General features: G+C 43.8%; 1 protein-coding gene across 8 annotated transcripts in view; it reads right to left on the bottom strand.

The window, feature by feature from the left end:
* The window catches only part of LOC116451997 (acyl-coenzyme A synthetase ACSM4, mitochondrial-like), a 28,481-nt gene that overhangs the window by 2,610 nt on the left and 6,184 nt on the right, over positions 1–19,687 (bottom strand). For 2 of the 8 annotated variants that reach the window (XM_032126050.1, XM_032126048.1), the window contains exons 2-14: positions 16,323–16,587; positions 15,343–15,553; positions 14,687–14,894; positions 13,732–13,875; positions 13,011–13,167; positions 12,372–12,451; positions 11,289–11,412; positions 10,913–10,993; positions 10,674–10,775; positions 9,141–9,268; positions 8,940–9,039; positions 8,207–8,326; positions 5,799–7,564 (exon numbers count right to left, since the gene is read on the bottom strand). In XM_032126050.1, the coding sequence (XP_031981941.1) occupies positions 7,463–7,564; positions 8,207–8,326; positions 8,940–9,039; positions 9,141–9,268; positions 10,674–10,775; positions 10,913–10,993; positions 11,289–11,412; positions 12,372–12,451; positions 13,011–13,167; positions 13,732–13,875; positions 14,687–14,894; positions 15,343–15,553; positions 16,323–16,523 (1,758 nt within the window). In that variant the 5' untranslated portion in view covers positions 16,524–16,587 and the 3' untranslated portion in view covers positions 5,799–7,462. The other 6 variants (XM_032126049.1, XM_032126052.1, XM_032126051.1 and 3 more) reach the window with 6 other exon arrangements.

The following is a 19,687-nucleotide window of genomic DNA, read 5'->3' as shown; positions in this document are numbered from 1 at the left end:
GGGAGAATATCTTTAGGTTACTTAATTCTACTGTTTTCTTAAGAATGTCCTGCGCCTCAGCACCACCACGCACTGACCAGGATCAAAGTCGTCAAGCAACCCAGTGAGACCTTCTGAGGAGCCTGCATGAAATTCTGCTCCTGGCAGAGCCTTGCCCTGGGTCTCTCCCAGGTCTCTCAGCAGACACAGGCACAGCAGGTCGGGCTCACCAAGTACTGGGAGAACAGACAGAAGGGTCGTGTGGGTTGCACTCGGACAGCAATGGTGCCCTCTTCTCCTGCAGGCACAACAGCCCCATGGTCATCCACGATCTGCAGCAAGGACAGACACAGCAGCAGTGCTTTGATCAGCCCAGAGGAGCATCTGCTCCAGCTCAGTGCAGGGCACAGAAGGGCTGCAGACAGCCCTGCCTTACTCTTCTACCCACAGCTGCCACATTTCCACGTACCTGCACATCATAAGGGGGAACAGCTTTTCCCAAAGAGCCAGGTTTAATTTTCATTCCTTTCATATTGGCACAGATTGCCACCTGCAGAATAGATTTTTGGGGTTTTTTTAAATTGTTGCAACATCTTGTGAATGCTATTATTGTTTGCATTAGGCACCTTCCCATGACTTTGTTGTGACAAGGGCTGAATGAAGGACCTGCACTGGGGTTTTTGAGAACATCAGAGAGGGATTGAGAGGCATTGCAGGTCAGACCTGTGTGAGGTTGGTTTTGCTGAGTCAGAGCCAGTGGGTTCTCCTGCAAACACTTGACTCTGCAAGACAGCAGATGTGAAATTATTACAGACCTTACTTCAATAATGGGACGATTAATTTGGGACCATTTCAAGAGCAAGATGAGAGAAGGCCTGAGATCTGACCCTTAATAGTTTTGTTAATGTTCACTTACAGAGAAGTCTGGGATGTGAGCTGGTTTAATATTTGCCATTAAAACCTTGGAAAGGCAAACTGATAGCTGGAGCAAATTATTTTTTAAGTTTTCTTTTGAAGGAAAGATGACAACTTATTTGATCTGAAGTGTCTCTGGAATGGTTTTTGCAGGGGTCTAAAACATCAAAATATGCAGATTGCTGATTCCGGAACTATATAACTATAATTATACAAAGTATTATATTTTTAATCATGTAAGTGATTCTCACCTTTTCCATTGATTTATCAAGGACATTGTGGCTCTGGTATTGTTACCTGTGAATGGGTATATTGCAAGAATTAATGCACACGTACTGTTTCAGTCTGGCCATAACCTTCATGGATATCCAGCCCTGTCTGGATTTTCCACTTTGCAAACACTTCGGGATTCAGTGCTTCCCCTCCAGTTACACAGTGCTTCAGACTCAGGAACTTGTAGCTTGAGAGGAACAGAAAATGAAATAATTGTCTTAGCTCCTAAAATGAGCAGTGAATGGCCCTCACTGAACAGCCTCCCTTGGCTTTCCAAGTAAGTACCCCTAAAACTGAAGGTAAGGCTGAATAGGTACAGAGAGGCTGAGCTCTGCTAAACCTGGGTTGGCTTTTGTCAGGTTGAAAGACCTATGTGACAAGAATAAGTACCTTACCAAAGATGTGAAAACTCCCTGCAAACCACTTCTCACAAGCTGGGTATTTTACAGAGTAACAAACTGGGGAGAACAGCTGCCAAATAACTCTCAGGATGTGAAGCTCCTCTAACTGCTCCCTTCATTCTCAAGCATGTGACAACAACTCCACCATACTCCAGTAGCTCCCTGATCCAATGCTGCCCAGCTGATTTAAATTGAACTGGGAACCCTAAGTTCAGAGGAAGTGACAACTTAAAAATGTCTCCTTTGTTTCCTCTGTGCTGTCTATTCAAAGACCCAGTCCTGAAGCCCAGGTGGCCTACCTGGGCTAGCCCTAGTCATTCTCACCTTTCAGAACACAGCCTTCTTTTCTGAGAGCTGGTTTTGCTAATTAGATTGCCTTTAACAGAAAAAGAAATTAAGGAACCTGAGGAACTAAACCTCCAGGGCTGTCCCAGCATTGTGCCTCAGCCTCCCTCCCCTCCCCTCCCTGCAGTACCTGCTCACATCGTGTTGGACCAGCATGCAGAAGGCAGTGGGAGCTGTGCAGAAGGTGGTGATGGGATATCTGGAGAGAGTCTAGAAAAACAGGGAGTTATTCTGTTGCAAATGAAAGTGTGATGGTGGCTCTGACCTTGTGAATGTGCAGGTGATTAATACAATTTATGTGCTCAAATGTCTGCAAGATGAAAGCCATAAAAATGCTGCACCAGTCAGTCCAACTCCTGTAGAAAATACGGAACTTTCTGTCCAACAAAAGCCACACATATAAGTGAAGGACCACTGAGAGCAGTAGTTCAAATTGATTTTCTTTGTGCTTTCCAAGGTGTGTCCCAGGCTCAAGCCTAATTGGTCATAGGGAACTAGACTAGAGCTTTTCCAGTATTATTCTTGGGAAATTCAGGGTCTCTACCCCATACAAGAGGCCAACGTTGAGGAGAATTGTCCAGCTGACTGGTTTTTGAGGAATAGCTGGAAGGAGGAATAGGCATTCTGGTACCTTTGGATTGCTTGGGATATGGGGATTACTCACCTCTGCAATAACTTCTGGTTTAAACTGTGGCATATTGTGTACAAAGACACAGGATCCACAGACCCATGGTGCAAACACACTGCCCCAAGCCGATTTTGCCCAGCCAGTATCCGAGGTATTCCACATTATGTCTGAAGGAGTCAAGTTCATCCAATACCTGATGAAGAAGCAGAGATGAAAAAATTTCCAGGGAAAGCAAATCAGTACCAAGCCACAGATTTAACCCGAAGTGTAACTTTTAAGATTCAATGACATGGCCCAAGGTTGCTTTGGTTCTCAGGGCAGGTTGGCCCAACATGAAAGCACTTGAATTCCTCTGGTGCAGCTGTAGGGACACTTTCCTTATTGTTCCTCTGCTTTCAGCCTGTGAGTGACACAACTCTGCACATGATGAGGTCAACTGGGCCTTGACGAAGCTTTTAATAACACAGGTTTCACCCTGAGAGGGGAAAGATGAGGACAGCGCAAATCCTACAGTCACAAATTGCCCACATTTACTGGAGCTTTATGGTCACATGTTCCATTTAATGGTGATCACGTCACTTAATGAGGACCCTGGGAGGAACTGCAAGGTGATACCTGCCAGTAGTTGCAAATCCGATCCCGTAACTGCTGTGGGACTGCACCACCATTTTTGGGAAGCCCGTAGTTCCACTGGTGAAATACACTACCATTGGCTCGTGACTCCTCGTCTTGACACATTCATGGTCAGCAGATGCAACCCTTCAGAGGAAATGGTATATTCTGGTCAGTACACACAGTTTTCCAGCAGGGAATCAGTATTTTTATTGTTTAGGAGTTCAACAGGAAAGTTGCCCCAAATTATATGATCTTACTAAAGAAATAGTTGCATTTCATATCACAGGGAAGAGTTAGCGAACACACTGCCTGTCACAAGTACACTCTGAATCATAAGGCTGAGGAGCAAGAAGAAGCTGAAAAATCTGAACTTATCTCCCAAAACCTGGGCTGGATGAACCTGTACTTAATGCAGTTTAATCACAATGCAGCAGGTTGACAGAGAAATGTAAGTCCTTTGTATTTTGAAAATGAACCTCAAAACTCAGCAATGTCACCTGCCTGGTACAGCTCCCTTCACCTCACAGGGATGATGGTGAAAGAGCTGGATACTCACGCAAGGAGTTCTTTGAGGTTCAGCCACCCAGCCCTGCTCCCTCTGCCTACAATGAGTTTACTTCTCAGGAACTGGCTGCCAGGCAGGACAGATTCCAGTGCAGGTGCCAGGGTGTCACTGGTAATGATGCACTTGGCCTTTGAAGCCTGGAGTCGGTATGAGATGTCTTTGGCTGTTAATTGGGATGTTCCTGGAATAAAGACAATTCCTGGAAAAGAGCAAGCAGCAATTGAGGAAACTCATCATTTCCCAAAAATACCTGATCGTGTCTCTCTGTTGATGCTGATTTGATCCGTCATGGATGTTTGGCAGCTTAAAAGCAGAGCAAAATAGATACATTCAATTATTAATGACACTAATTCTGTAAGTTCCTCCATTATACATTCAGCTCCCTTACAATGTATGTGGTCAAGCCTGGCCTCAGGCTGCAGCCACTGGAGCCTCTCTGGCTTCACCTGAGGATGCCTCTTGACTGGACCCTGTCTGGCACTGTGGTTCCTGGGTGAGTGCTGCCAATCCTGCCTTTAGGCAAAAGCTGAATTGTGCAGGTCACAGCAACATATCCCTGCCTGCATTTTCTTCACACTGATCTAACATGTGGCTTGTAGGCTCTGTTTGCTCTGTCTCTGCACCCCAGGGGTGGGCGAGTCGCTCACCTGCTCGCATGCAGGCTACGTTCAGGAGCCACCACTCGGGAACACGAGGCAGAACTGCCATAGCTCTGTCTCCTCTCTGCAGAGCACAGGCCTCACAAAGGACATTGGCTGCCTTCCTCGAGAGAGAGCCCAGCTCTTCAAAGCTCCACTTCACCTCCTCTCCCTCATCACTGACCCACCAAAAAGCTGGATTTGCTGGTTTTCTTCCATCCTGCAGCACATCAGAAGACATTAAAACATGAAGACAAACCTTAAAAGATTTCACTTCAATACAAAATAACTCCCGACTAAGCAAATCATCCCTGGCAATCATTCTCTCAGAGTGACACATGTATTTCTGATGAACAAAATGAAATGGTGCTTTCCACTCTGCAGCTAATACTGCCCAGTACCCATGAGGAAAAATGATTTGTTTCATCTGAGATTTGTTCCACTGTGTCCTCATTTTGACTGGGATAGAGTCAATTTTCTTACTGAGTTCTGGTAAAGTGCTGTGGTCTATGGATTTAGGATGAGTATAATGTTGATAACACACTGATACTTTAGTTGTTGCTAAGCAGTGCTTACTCTGAGTCAAGGACTTTCCAGTTTCCCACACTCTGCCAGCCAGGATGTGCACAAGAAGCACCTAGACAGGACAGCTGACCTGAACTGCCCAAAGGGATATTCCAGACCACAGAAGGTCCTGCTCAGTTTATAACCTAGGGGGAAGTTGGCTGGGAGGTGTTTGGGGATGGGCTGGGCATTGATCAATGGGCAGTGAGCTACTACTACTACTATGATTATTATTATAATATTTCAATTCTTAAACTGTTCTTCCCTCAACCCCTGAGTTTTACCTTTATTTTCTCCTGATTCTCTTCCCCATCCCACTGGGGAGTGTGGGAGTGAGATCCAGGGGCTCTGTGGTTCTTAGTTGCCAGCTGGGGTTAACAACACAATGTCTATAAGGTAAAAGACAAATACTACCTTTTCCAGCCGTGCCCACTCATCTAAGACATCACTTGCAAAGTTGAAATATTCTGGCAGTTCCTTTTTACACTGGTTTATAGATTCATAGTAGGAAACAATCTGAGATGTAAGAAGCCTGTTGTTTCCATGGAATGATCTGCAAGGTGACCTGAGAATCCGCAAACACTGAGGAATCCAGGATTTAATAAATGTTCTCATGATAAATGATGTTTTATCAGACAGTGAGGGGAAGAATCAGGTGCACACCTAAGGAATCAGTCACCTGGAATGAAAGAAAACACATTTAAACCAATCCAGTTATTGGATGCTGTCTCATGTATGATGTTGGATAAATGAATGCAAACCAGCTTGAATAAATAGGTTGATTGCACACATCCTCATTTTATATCATGTTACCTGTATTTTTATGATATGAGTATTTAACATCACAGTATGCAGAAGGAATAAGCACAGCCATCTTGAGGTTAAGAAAATCAGCAGAGTTGTTGCTATGAATCCTGCAAAAACAGCGACAACAAGAACCAACAAATCAAACAAATCTCAGCATTTTCCAGACAATCCAGTTATGAGTGATTCATTGAAGTCACTTAGGCCCACTGCCAGACTGATGGTTCAAATGGTCCAAATAAATGTGAAGTTCCCCATCCTGCTTTCTGGTATTTTTTACCTTCTGTGTTTTAAGGTCTTAATGTCCTGTACTGATCTGTCACCTTGTCTGTATCTCAGCTGATCCTTGCATAGCTTTGATGTGTTCTTTGGGGCTGTTAATTGCCCACAACTTTCCTTCCTCAAACACAACATCAGTTGTAAATAATCCTTAATGACTTAGGAAGATGTTTCTCATTTCTTAGTCTGCTCTAATTCTCTGATTTAGCTGTAACTTGCATTTTTCAGAGCATTACAATGACAATATCTGCACAATAGCCTATGAAGGAAAGAGGAGGGACAGAACACTTAGGAAGAGTTTTCAAGATGAGAAATTATATTCAAGACTGACAAGATGAAACACATTTGACGTTTAGGATTCCCTAGTGCTCTATGAAAACATCTGCCAAGTTTAGCTGTGAGAGCCTTCAATTTTTTAGCACTTTTTCATCTGCAAATGTAGAGGTGAAAATGAAGACAGAAAACAGAGGAAAAGACCCAGTAATGGCAATTCAGTCCTCTGAATGCCTGCAAGAATCAGAAATGATTATTCCTGATTTAATACCATTTGCTTCTGCTCAGTGATCATCAACACAAGGAATTCGGATAAATAACATTTTCCTGACCTGGCTGCTGTGGGCAGGAGAGGCTGAGAGCTGCTGGGGGAGATCCTCTTCATTCACTTCACTCACCTGTCAGGACGTTTCCCATACGAGGCCCTGTAAAGATCAGCTGTCCCCTGGAGATGTGAAAGCCGGGCACTCCTTCATAAGTGTTTTGGAGTGAAACCCTTCTGGCTTTATTGCTCACTTCTTCTGGAGTGACGAGAACAGAATGTGCCACAATACAGAGCAAGGAACAGAACTCTTTCTGTGGCATAACCTTTTTCTTGTAATCATTTACACCACTGGTAATTGTGCATAATTTGCAGTTAACCTAAAGCACTTTTCCTCCAGTCTAACCATTTACTTAAATCACAAATTCATCAAGATGAAGAGAAGCATTAAAAAGAAATGTCTTTTTCCTTCCACTCTGAAAGAGTTTGAGAATGTTACAGTGGTAGTTTTTGGATGTTAATTAATGGCTGATACCCACCTCGGGACAAACATATCTTTTTGTTAATTTCTCATTTATTTGTAATTTTCAAAGTCTTGTAGTTTCACCCATTTTTTTTTTAGGGAAGCTGTTAATACAAATTGCAGTAAAAAAAATCTGACCTTTGTATGCACCTGAGTCTGTCTTTCTGTCTCCCATTCTACACTTTGAATTACTTGGACTTCCTTCCTTCCTTCTGAAAATTTATAGGTCGATAGCAAAAGCGTTTCCAATACCACATGTCCTCAAGAGTGTTTTCTCCTTTTTCTTCCATAGTTTGTTTTTCCTGATGTTCTCATACTGCTCTGGGTCATGACAACCTGCTCTGTGTCATGTGTTATGGCTGATACATGATGGAAATTTTCTCTCCTCATTTTCCAGATCATTCTTGCCCTTGTCGTACTCTTGCCCACTCTTTGCTCTTTAGAGCCTTTCTCTGGATTTTCCCAGTTGCTGTCTTTGGCAGATCCTGAACAAACTCCACCTGAAAGGCAAAAATGCTCCCTGTAGCCAAATGAATTGTGGTTAATTTTCCAGGTGCAACAAAAGATTGCAAAAACACTTTTAGCGTGGCTGGGGATGAACAGATGGGAAGCTGCACAGCCAGGGCTGGTGTGGTGGAATTCCTTACTACACCTTGTAGGTACTGCACAGACCAGACTTGCAGGGAGAAGTACCACAATCTCTAGGAGCTGAGTGCTTCAGCTTTCAGGACAGGGAGTTACTGGTGTCTTTCCTAGTGTGAAGAGATGGATTCCAATCCACTGATGCCAGCAGGAATTTCCCTTTTGTTTTGGCTGAGTGCCAGAGGAGAGCTCAAGGTAGGGACTGGTTGGAGTTGAATGCCTTGTCTGTTTGAGGTGCTGTGAAAACCCCAGTACTCCATGAAAGAAAGACTGGACACTCATAAAGTAAAATTTCATGACCATTGCCTCCCTCTGGGTCCTTTCTAGCACACACAGACAACCCAAGGCTACAGCTGCAACAGACCCTGTCATCTGCTTCTATTCCATCTAACTCTGCCTGGAGTGTTTGTCAGAACGCAGTCGAGAAGCAGCTGAGGCAGGGCAAAAAATGCTCAGTTTCTGGTCCAGTTAGAGAACCTGTGGTTTTGGGCTGTACTTACCTTCCTTGGATACTTGTAAGGTGCAGTCACCTTCTTGACATGCTGCTGGAGCTCGTGAGTTAATTTTTCTGGATCATGTGATACAAAAGCAGGAGCTAAAACAATGAAGGCTTTGACCACCTGTGCCACAAAAAGGAAGGGATTCCATTAACTTCCAGAGGTGGGAATAAAGGGGTACATTTGTCATGTAAAGTGAGTGTCAAAATTGAGAATGCCCAAATTGGGTCTTTTTCTTTAATTTCTCTTTTCATTGGCTGGTTATTACAGAATGCTGTGCTATGAAGGACTGATTATAGAGCAGAGGATGTTTTCCATATTTCCATCTTTATTTTCCCCTTAACTTTATATCCTACTGAAGCTGAAAATCTCATCCCTGTTTCTCAAAGAAATGTTGCAAAGTTCGAAAATATAAAACAAAAATGAAACACTCTGGATGTCATTGGTGCAGTGCACTAAGGGATGAAACAAGAAATAATCAAAATTTCCTTGCTTAGAGAAAGACATGTCATGATTAGTCTGGAAAGCCAAACTATTTTTCCACATAAAACCTGCAAACAAGGAAATAGTTCTGATATTCTAAGATCTATTAAGATGTGGATTGAAAAAACTTTAGCCCACTTACTTTCAAAAATCTGCAACATACTGAATTCCAAGGAAGCCTAGTACATACAGGGATACTGATGCTTAGAATAAAGGGCATTTCTTACTACATCTTTGCTCTGTTTTCTTTTACCTCCCCTCGAACTGGGTCGGGGCTGCTGACAACAGCCACCTCGGAGACTGCTGGGTGCTGCAGCAACGCACTCTCCACCTCAAAGGGGCCGATGCGGTACCTGGGAGAGCACGAGCAGAGGTCAGCCCCAGCAGGATGGGCCAGTCCATTGGTGTTGGCGGGCTCTGGTTTATGAGGCAAATCTAGAAGCAGATGCCTTACCCAGCAGAGTTAATGATATCATCAGCTCTTCCAACAAACCAGACATATCCCTCTTCATCCATAACGCCTCTGTCCCCCGTGACATAAAAATCTCCACGCATAGAGGCAGCAGTTTGCTCTGGATTATCCTGGCAACAACCAAACATTTCAAGAGAAGTTTCTGATTCTTAGTGAGACATAACACATTTACTTTGCAGTGGTGCTAAAAAAAACAATAGAAGGGTCTACAACTGAGTATGTTCAATACTGTTTTATATTTTCAGCTAAATAAAAGAGCCACATTTAGCAGCTTTGTTGTGGAAATATATGATATGTGGACAAAAGTACCTTTTATGTAGAGATTTCTGTTCTAGAGAGAAAAGGCCATGCTCTATCAAAATGCCCGTTCACCACAGCAAATGACTAAAATATGTAACCCACTCTGTTCAGGGAAATGATTTACCATTGCAGGGGGTTGCCAAAATAACTTCCAGCCAAAGGAAAGTTTTTACTCTTAACTGTCAGGACCAAGACACAAATGAGGTGACCTGCAGGAAAAACACTGTCTGACCTTTAGGACCTATATATCCAGTGTAACCTCTTGGTTAGACAGGAAAAACACTTTGACAAGAGAAGACATAGTGAAAAACGCAAGTTATAGTATTGAACCTAAAGAAGATTTCTATCACATAGTGAGATGTTACTTTGTGCAAGTTGTTGCATGAGAATGCTACAAACATACAAATATTATGGGGATTCAGAAGAGGATTAAAAACATAGCTGGGTTCCCCAAAGCCTATTGAATATGACAGTTCCAATACAGGGGAGAATATCTTTAATTTTGCCTGTTTTCCTAAGAATGCCCTGCACCTCAGCACCACTGCAGATGAACAGTTGCTTAAGATGGACCTTTGACCCGAACCAAAATGTCTTTTTCTGGTGTGTTTTCCTAAGCTGGTTCTGCTTTCAGTGGGTAGAGCATCCCCTTTTGAGTAGTGGTGTTTGATTAAGTGTGTCACTACTTCAGAGCTGTATGATCATCTACACGTGAGGGCCGTGTGCTGTGACTTGTGTTTGTGCTGCTGCTCTTGTGCCCGTGGTCTGTGTGACAGGCACCTGTGCAAAGGTTTCTCTGACTCCAGTGCCTGCTGGAGTGGGGGTACCTCTGAGAGGAGTATGAGGCAACAAAATACCTGTGCCTTGGAAAGCCTCCTGGAGCTTCTGATGTGTAAGAGTAGAATTTATGGGCTTTCTTCATTAATGTTTAACCAAAGATAGGAATGGAATAGAGGGAAAAGAGTGGTGCTCTGTACTTGAAGCCCATGGCAACTGCCTGGTACATATCTGGAACAGGGGATCCCCTGGTTCACATGGCATTTTGAAGCTACACTCAGTCAGTCTGTCCTGGAACTATGCACTGACCAGGATCAAAGTCGTCAAGCAACCCAGTGAGACCTTCTGAGGAGCCTGCATGAAATTCTGCTCCTGGCAGAGCCTTGCCCTGGGTCTCTCCCAGGTCTCTCAGCAGACACAGGCACAGCAGGTCGGGCTCACCAAGTACTGGGAGAACAGACAGAAGGGTCGTGTGGGTTGCACTCGGACAGCAATGGTGCCCTCTTCTCCTGCAGGCACAACAGCCCCATGGTCATCCACGATCTGCAGCAAGGACAGACACAGCAGCAGTGCTTTGATCAGCCCAGAGGAGCATCTGCTCCAGCTCAGTGCAGGGCACAGAAGGGCTGCAGACAGCCCTGCCTTACTCTTCTACCCACAGCTGCCACATTTCCACGTACCTGCACATCATAAGGGGGAACAGCTTTTCCCAAAGAGCCAGGTTTAATTTTCATTCCTTTCATATTGGCACAGATTGTCACCTGCAGAGTAGATTTAAAAAAAAAAAAAATTAAAATTGTTGCAACATCTTGTGAATGCTAGTATTGTTTGCATTAGGCACCTTCCCATGACTTTGTTGTGACAAGGGCTGAATCAGAACCTGCACTGGGGTTTTTGAGAACATCAGTCTGAGGTGTGAGCTGCTTTAATATTTTTCATTAAAACCTCAGACAGGAAAAATTGATACCCAGAGAAAATACTCTTTTTTATTTTTGCTTTTGAAGCAAAGATGGTGAAGGGTTCTATTACCAGTAATTACATTTATTGCAAACGTACTGTTTCAGTCTGGCCATAACCTTCATGGATATCCAGCCCTGTTTGGATTTTCCACTTTGCAAACACTTCGGGATTCAGTGCTTCCCCTCCAGTTACACAGTGCTTCAGACTCGGGAACTTGTAGCTTGAGAGGAACAGAAAATGAAATAATTGTCTTAGCTCCTAAAATGAGCAGTAGGTAGACTTAAGTGAACATCCTCCCTTGGCTTTCCAAGTAAGTATACCTAACACTTCACAAGCTCCTTTGGAAATGAGTCATCATCCTGTTATGCACACCTGGACTAGACTCCTCGATTGCTTGAGCTGCCACTGAAGATGATATTGGTTTATCTCTGTGTCACTAGAAATAGGTTTCTCCGCTGGAAAATGTGTGAGCAAAAGCGTTTCCTTGAGAGAGCTGACATAAAAGGAGAAATCTGAACAAGCACATCAAATGTATGTGGAAAGCTGAGTTATGTGCCAACACCCAAGATCAGATTTAATGCAGGGAATTTTCTAGAGCAAAAGGAAGGCTGAATAGGTACAGAGAGGCTGAGCTCTGCTAAACCTGGGTTGGCTTTTGTCAGGTTGAAAGACCTATGTGACAAGAATAAGTACCTTACCAAAGATGTGAAAACTCCCTGCAAACCACTTCTCACAAGCTGGGTATTTTACAGAGTAACAAACTGGGGAGAACAGCTGCCAAATAACTCTCAGGATGTGAAGCTCCTCTAACTGCTCCCTTCATTCTCAAGCATGTGACAACAACTCCACCATACTCCAGTAGCTCCCTGATCCAATGCTGCCCAGCTGATTTAAATTGAACTGGGAACCCTAAGTTCAGAGGAAGTGACAACTTAAAAATGTCTCCTTTGTTTCCTCTGTGCTGTCTATTCAAAGACCCAGTCCTGAAGCCCAGGTGGCCTACCTGGGCTAGCCCTAGTCATTCTCACCTTTCAGAACACAGCCTTCTTTTCTGAGAGCTGGTTTTGCTAATTAGATTGCCTTTAACAGAAAAAGAAATTAAGGAACCTGAGGAACTAAACCTCCAGGGCTGTCCCAGCATTGTGCCCCAGCCTCCCTCCCCTCCCCTCCCTGCAGTACCTGCTCACATCGTGTTGGACCAGCATGCAGAAGGCAGTGGGAGCTGTGCAGAAGGTGGTGATGGGATATCTGGAGAGAGTCTAGAAAAACAGGGAGTTATTCTGTTGCAAATGAAAGTGTGATGGTGGCTCTGACCTTGTGAATGTGCAGGTGATTAACAAAAGAGGCCAGTGTTGATGGGAATCAATCAGCTAACTGGTTTTGTGCAGTGCCTGAGGGGAGGAATAGGCACTCTGGCAACTCACTGAAAATTCAGGATAACAGAGCCTTAATTCAGGTTCATGCCATGCTCTGATTACTGGCCCATGCTCAGCCTGACCCTCAAGCAGCTGGAAGTCCATACCTGAAGTGAGCTTTAAGCTCAATATTGGACAACACAGCAGTGACCCCAAGATCTTTATATCCTGCATCTTTCTCCAGTTGTGCTCTACACTGGAGCCATGCCACATGGCCTAATCAGGAGGGAAAACACTTGTTCCTTGAGCTGAATGGGCATCAAATGGAGGGATGATTCCTTGGGATGTGGGAAGTACTATCCCTGCTGCTACTGAGTAGTGGCACCCATGGACGAGTGCCAGTTTGTTTCCTTCATTTGTGTAAAATGGAAGCAAACATCACAGTATAAAATGTTAAGGTTACCTCTGCAATAACCTCTGGTTTAAACTGTGGCATATTGTGTACAAAGACACAGGATCCACAGATCCAAGGTGCAAAAAGACTGCTCCAAGCTGCTTTTACCCAGCCAGTATCAGAGGTATTCCACATTATATCTGAAGGAGTCAAGTTCATCCAATACCTGATGAAAAAGCAGAGATGAAAAAATGCTACAGAGAATGTGAGATACTCGGGCCCAGGTCACAGCAGTGTTCAAGGAAAGGGCAGGAGGCTTCCATTAGAAGATGCGATTAGAGCAAGTGGGGCTCTGTAGAAAGTTTGAGAGATTTGAAGAGTCTTAAACATTCTCTTATTTCCCTTCATTCCCTCCTGCTTAATATTTTGAGCATTTATTTTTCTTGTGAGCAATGCAAGACATCTTTGTCTCGAGCTGCAGAATCTGGATCTAGAGCAGAACCCAAACAGATCATTTGGAGCAGCCTTTTCCCACCTGGTGCAGTTGAGACATCAGCTGTCACAGCTCATTTCTCTAGGAAACTAAACAAGTTACTTCTCTGGACCCTTGACCACCAGCTTTCAACTCGGAATATTTTGAGAAAGGTATCCTTTAACATTCAAAATGAGGAGGATGCAAATCCTACAGTCACGAATTGCCCACATTTACTGGAGTTTGATGGTCATATGTTCCATTTAATGGTGATCACGTCAGTTAATGAGGACCCTGGGAGGAACTGCAAGGTGATACCTGCCAGAGATTGTGAATCCAATCCCGTAACTGCTGTGGGACTGCACCACCATTTTTGGGAAGCCCGTAGTTCCACTGGTGAAATAGATCAGCATTGGCTCTTGACTCCTCGTCTTGACACATTCATGGTCAGCAGATGCAACCCTTCAGAGGAAATGGTATATTCTGGTCAGTACACACAGTTTTCCAGCAGGGAATCAGTATTTTTATTGTTTAGGAGTTCAACAGGAAAGCTGCCCCAAACTGAATGATCTCACTGAGTAAGTGGTAACACAGGTAAGAACAGTTAGAGAAAACATTTTCCTTGTAACGATGATGCCCTGTATGCCATAACATTTAAAATATGAGCACCTACAGAATATTCCAGACTTTGTCTGCCACTGTTTATCAAGGGCACTCCAGGTGCTGATTATGGAACAGCAGGCAGAAATCAGTGTCTGCTTCAACACAAACCAACCCCCAACCTGAAATCAATAACTGAGGTTATTATGCCAAGTACATTGGTCTTTTTACTAATAGTGTATCATTTATGTTCAAGAGACTGATGAACAATTCAGATCCTCTGAGGTGCCAGGATAATAAAGGGAAAAAAGAACTGAGCATCAAGAGCTAGCAATTGGTATTTTCCCATTTAATCAAGAGCCATTAGAATGGGCTCTAGCAGGCATGCTCATAACAATTGTTTAGAACTCTGCTTGTCTTGTGATCACAGTAGAAGCAGAGAGCTTCTAAAAGCTGGCAGGCTGCTAAGTGAGGAGAAGGTGAAGGACCTGAACTTAGCTCCCAAAACCTGGGTTGGACAAACCTCTACCAGTGTAATCACAATGCAGCAGGTTGACAGAGAAATGTAAGTCCTTTGTATTTTGAAAATGAACCTCAAAACTCAGCAATGTCACCTGCCTGGTACAGCTCCCTCCACCTCACAGGGATGATGGTGAAAGAGCTGGATACTCACGCAAGGAGTTCTTTGAGGTTCAGCCACCCAGCCCTGCTCCCTCTGCCTACAATGAGTTTACTTCTCAGGAACTGGCTGCCAGGCAGGACAGATTCCAGTGCAGGTGCCAGGGTGTCACTGGTAATGATGCACTTGGCCTTTGAAGCCTGGAGTCGGTATGAGATGTCTTTGGCCGTTAATTGGGATGTTCCTGGAATAAAGACAATTCCTGGAAAAGAGCAAGCAGCAATTGAGGAAACTCATCATTTCCCAAAAATACCTGATCGTGTCTCTCTGTTGATGCTGATTTGATCCGTCATGGGTGTTTGGCAGCTTAAAAGCAGAGCAAAATAGATATATTCAATTATTAATGACACTAATTCTGTAAGTTCCTCCATTATACATTCAGCTCCCTTACAATGTATGTGGTCAAGCCTGGCCTCAGGCTGCAGCCACGGGAGCCTCTCTGGCTTCACCTGAGGATGCCTCTTGACTGGACCCTGTCTGGCACTGTGGTTCCTGGGTGAGTGCTGCCAATCCTGCCTTTAGGCAAAAGCTGAATTGTGCAGGTCACAGCAACATATCCCTGCCTGCATTTTCTTCACACTGATCTAACATGTGGCTTGTAGGCTCTGTTTGCTCTGTCTCTGCACCCCAGGGGTGGGCGAGTCGCTCACCTGCTCGCATGCAGGCTACGTTCAGGAGCCACCACTCGGGAACACGAGGCAGAACTGCCATAGCTCTGTCTCCTCTCTGCAGAGCACAGGCCTCACAAAGGACATTGGCTGCCTTCCTCGAGAGAGAGCCCAGCTCTTCAAAGCTCCACTTCACCTCCTCTCCCTCATCACTGACCCACCAAAAAGCTGGATTTGCTGGTTTTCTTCCATCCTGCAGCACATCAGAAGACATTAAAACATGAAGACAAACCTTAAAAGATTTCACTTCAATACAAATCATCTTTGGCAATCACTCTGCTAGAGTGAAACCCATCTTTCTGACAAACAAAATAAAATGGTGCTAACACTATCGAGTATCCATCAGTAAAACTGAATCATCTGAGATTTGTTCCACTGTGTCCTGGTTTTGACTGGCACTGAGTAAGCACTGCTTAGCAACAACTAAGTCGAGGACTTTCCAGTTTCTCACACTCTGCCAACAAGGGGGTGCATGAGAATCTGGAAGGGTTCAAGACAGCTGATCTGAGCTGTCCAAAGGGATACTCCACACCACAGAAAGCCTTGCTCAGTTTATTACCTGGTGAGAAGTTGGGTGAGGGGTGCCAGTTGCTGTTTGGGGACAGGATGGGTGTCAATCAGTGGGCACTGGGCAGTTGTGTTGTACATCATTTGTCTTGTCTGGGTTTTCTTTGTTGCGCTCTCTTTTTGTTGTCTCCCTTTTCATCACTACTATTGCTACTGATACTACTACAATGGTGATAATTATAATTAATATTCTTCTTATTATTGTATTTTATTTTATTTTATTTCAATTCTTAAACTGTTCTTTCCTCAACCCATAAAGGTTTTACCTTTATTTTCTCCTGATTCTCCTCCCCATCCCACTGGGGAGTGTGGGAGTGAGATCCAGGGGCTCTGTGGTTCTTAGTTGCCAGCTGGGGTTAACAACACAATGTCTATAAGGTAAAAGAAAATACTACCTTTTCCAGCCGTGCCCACTCATCTAAGACATCACTTGCAAAGTTGAAATATTCTGGCAGTTCCTTTTTACACTGGTTTATAGATTCATAGTAGGAAACAATCTGAGATGTAAGAAGCCTGTTGTTTCCATGGAATGATCTGCAAGGTGACCTGAGAATCCGCAAACACTGAGGAATCCAGGATTTAATAAATGTTCTCATGATAAATGATGTTTTATCAGACAGTGAGGGGAAGAATCAGGTGCACACCTAAGGAATCAGTCACCTGGAATGAAAAAAAAACACATTTAAAAGCAGTTAGTTATTGGATGCTGTCTAGTTTGTGATGCTGGATGAATTAATGCAAACCAGCTTGAATAAATAGGTTGTTTGAACACATCCTTGTTTTCCCTATTATTTTATGTTCCTCCTTTTCTTGTAAAGAGATTGAGCACTGCTTTTTCATTAGAATATTTGTCCTCTACTTTGTCAGCTGATGAATGACTCTCGTATCTCCTCTCTAAAATTTCACTTGCCAGTCCTTTTTTCAATATCTTTGTCTTGATTCCTGTAAGTTTTATGTTACTTTGCGTGCTTACAGAAATAAAATGCCACTAGTTTTGAAGTGTTTTAGGAGACTACCACCTTGACTTACAACAGTCTCTAATTATGTTATGCCTTAAACCTGCACTAGATGGCGAGTCACACTGAATTTATGCACCAATAAAACTGATGAATCTCTGATTTATTTTTTTATGAGTTCTCTTTTCTTTGAGGGCATGAAATAAACACAAAATAAACAGTAGGTGAGCAAAGGTGAAATGCCAAAGACTTCCATTTGCTTTGCACTTCAGCTGAAGTGTGCAACTTGGGAAAAGATACGTGTAAAATAAACTTGCAAAGAGAGTGCCAACAGTTCCAGTCTTTCCCACACAGCATACAGGTACATGTGGAAGAGACAGAATGGAGGATGCCACAGGTATTTGAAGCCCAACCCTGAAAGTCAAGAAAACTGGATTTTCACTCACAGGTGCTGAATCATCAGATAAACTTGTTTTCAGTGTAATGAAGTCCTTAAGGATGCACCCAAATTTCTAAGGGAATTTTCCCCCAGTTCAATGGAATCAGCTTTGCTTTTAAACTTTTCTGTGCCATGATGCTGTCCTTATTGAACAGCCAGCACTACATACCTGTCTCACAGGGATACTTTCACCTTTGCATTGTATATTGCAAGTGTAGTTGTAGTGAGAGCTTCCAGTGCTCAATGCCAATAAATAACAGTAACTGGCATCACTCTGAAATCCCTGTGTTTGTGAGGCAAACCAGAGAAACTGAGACAGAAGGTGCACGTGTGAGGCACATCTCAATGGCTCTTGACCACGTATTTTACAGGCTGTGAGGGGTAACTAAGCAGAAGTCCCTAGAATATTACTTATCCTGAATCCAGTATTTCCTGTTGACTGGACTGTGACTTCTGCAGAGGGCAGATTTTCCAGAGCTCTCAAACTATAAAGCACAAAAGGAAAGCCAGCACTAGTTAGCACTGATGAAGTAATGCACAGAGTGTGACCTTACCTGCTCTATGTCTAAAAGAAAACATTGTTCACCAGCTCAGATCCACTAAATCCCACTCCTTTCCTCATTGCAAATCTGTCCTGGCAGGATGGACTATTGTATCATCCCCTTTTTTCTGCAGTTTCCTTTCAGGACATAGAGGTTAGAAGCCCTTTCCATGATGGAGCCTACTTCCTGGTAGGAGATTTCCAGGAGGGTTTAAAGTCGACTGCAGTTTGTTTCAGGGGCAGACAGGGGAAAACCAGCTCTCTCAGCAAATGGTTTTGTCATCCTGCCTTTGTTCTGGGAGCCTTAGGCTGTGTTCTGATCTTAAACACTGCCTGCTCAGCTCAAACAGGCCTTGTTAGTTTTAACCTGCAGTTCTGAAAGATGCTTTTTAACCTCACTGGCATGTTGCTTGAAAGACGTCTTTGGAAAGCAGCCTGTTATGAAGAGAAAGAGACCACAAAGTCAAATGGGAGACTCTTATCTTTCTGCTTCTTTTTCTCCTTTGGTACCTGATTGCTGAATCTGTATTTATGTGTGATCTTATCTTGCAAGCAGCCTGAATACACAGCTCCTGATTTCGTTAGGCACCCTGCACAAGTACTAATAGAACACCTCTCAAGGTGCGTTGCAACTCAAAGCTTTTGAGACTGATAGAGGAGAGTTTGCTCCACTCACACCAGGCATGAAAACAGACTAAATTGCAGCAATATGTCCCCTAAGATCCTTCACCCACAGAAAGTGGAGGCTACCACATCAGCCCCCATTACAAACACTCCCTTTTAGTGGTGCCCTCCTGGATAAAAAGTCTGCTAAAGGCACGAGGAGCGAAGCAGCACTTGCTACTCCTCAAGAAGAACAAAGAGTCATTATTGGAGGAATTTCTTCTTGGTTCTACTAATCCAGACCCAGCTGTTGTCAACTAACCTGTGTCCTCTGTGCCACTGAAACAGCCAGTGGAATACCTGATCTCTACCTGCTACAGGGGTAAAGTTCACAAATTGCAACACAGTTTAAGGGTCAAAGATGTTTCTGCTACAACTACAGACTGGCAGATATTTACAGAAATAGTAATTCCTTAGTAAATGAAGGAATTCCAAAATCTCAACGTTTCTGTAAGTCCTTTTTTTAAATGTTCTGGAAAGACTGTCTAGGGAGGCCTCACAGTTCACATGCATGGGTGACAGCTATCCTAAGGATGACATGGTACATTTAAAAGTCCCTTCAATTTATTGCACAGAAAATTGGGCTACCACTGAAAACCAATGGTGAAATTTTCTGGTTTAACCCACGAAGTACTATCTTACTTGAGCTACAACTTGGCACTTGAGTGGAGGGGGAGCCTCACAGACAAGGCCTCCAAGACTTACAGGCACTGAAATTCCCTATGCAAAGAAATGAGAGTTTTTCCCTGACTTCAGCACACTCTCAGTCAGATCCCCAATCAGTAGCTCCGTAAGTGCAAGAGACAAGCAAACATTAGGCAGGGGAGCAGCCCTCAAATACTGTCCCAGGTACCTCACCTGCTGCTTGGTGTGCAGCCCTGACAAGAGAAGGGTGTCTAATCACACAAGTGCACTCTGAATCCACTGGTGCTTCCAGTGGTAGGCAAGTGTTTCCTCCTGTGCTCTTTCACCTTCTCCCTGGGGTGTTTATTTCCAGAAACAGTAAACTTCCCCATAGATACTTTTTTCCCCTCACAAGCACTAGTAAAAGTGGGGAAGTACTTAACTAATTTAATCTTCCCATGGAAAGTACAGTTGGTTCCACTGGTGGTAGACTGTTATCAACCTTATCAGCCTCTTGGTTTGGCTGATACAGCTGCA

This window comes from Corvus moneduloides, chromosome 16 (assembly GCF_009650955.1).
Source record: "Corvus moneduloides isolate bCorMon1 chromosome 16, bCorMon1.pri, whole genome shotgun sequence".
Lineage (NCBI taxonomy): Eukaryota > Metazoa > Chordata > Aves > Passeriformes > Corvidae > Corvus > Corvus moneduloides.
The sequence above is the reverse complement of the archived record's forward strand: the minus strand, read 5'-3'. Positions and strand labels throughout refer to the sequence as shown.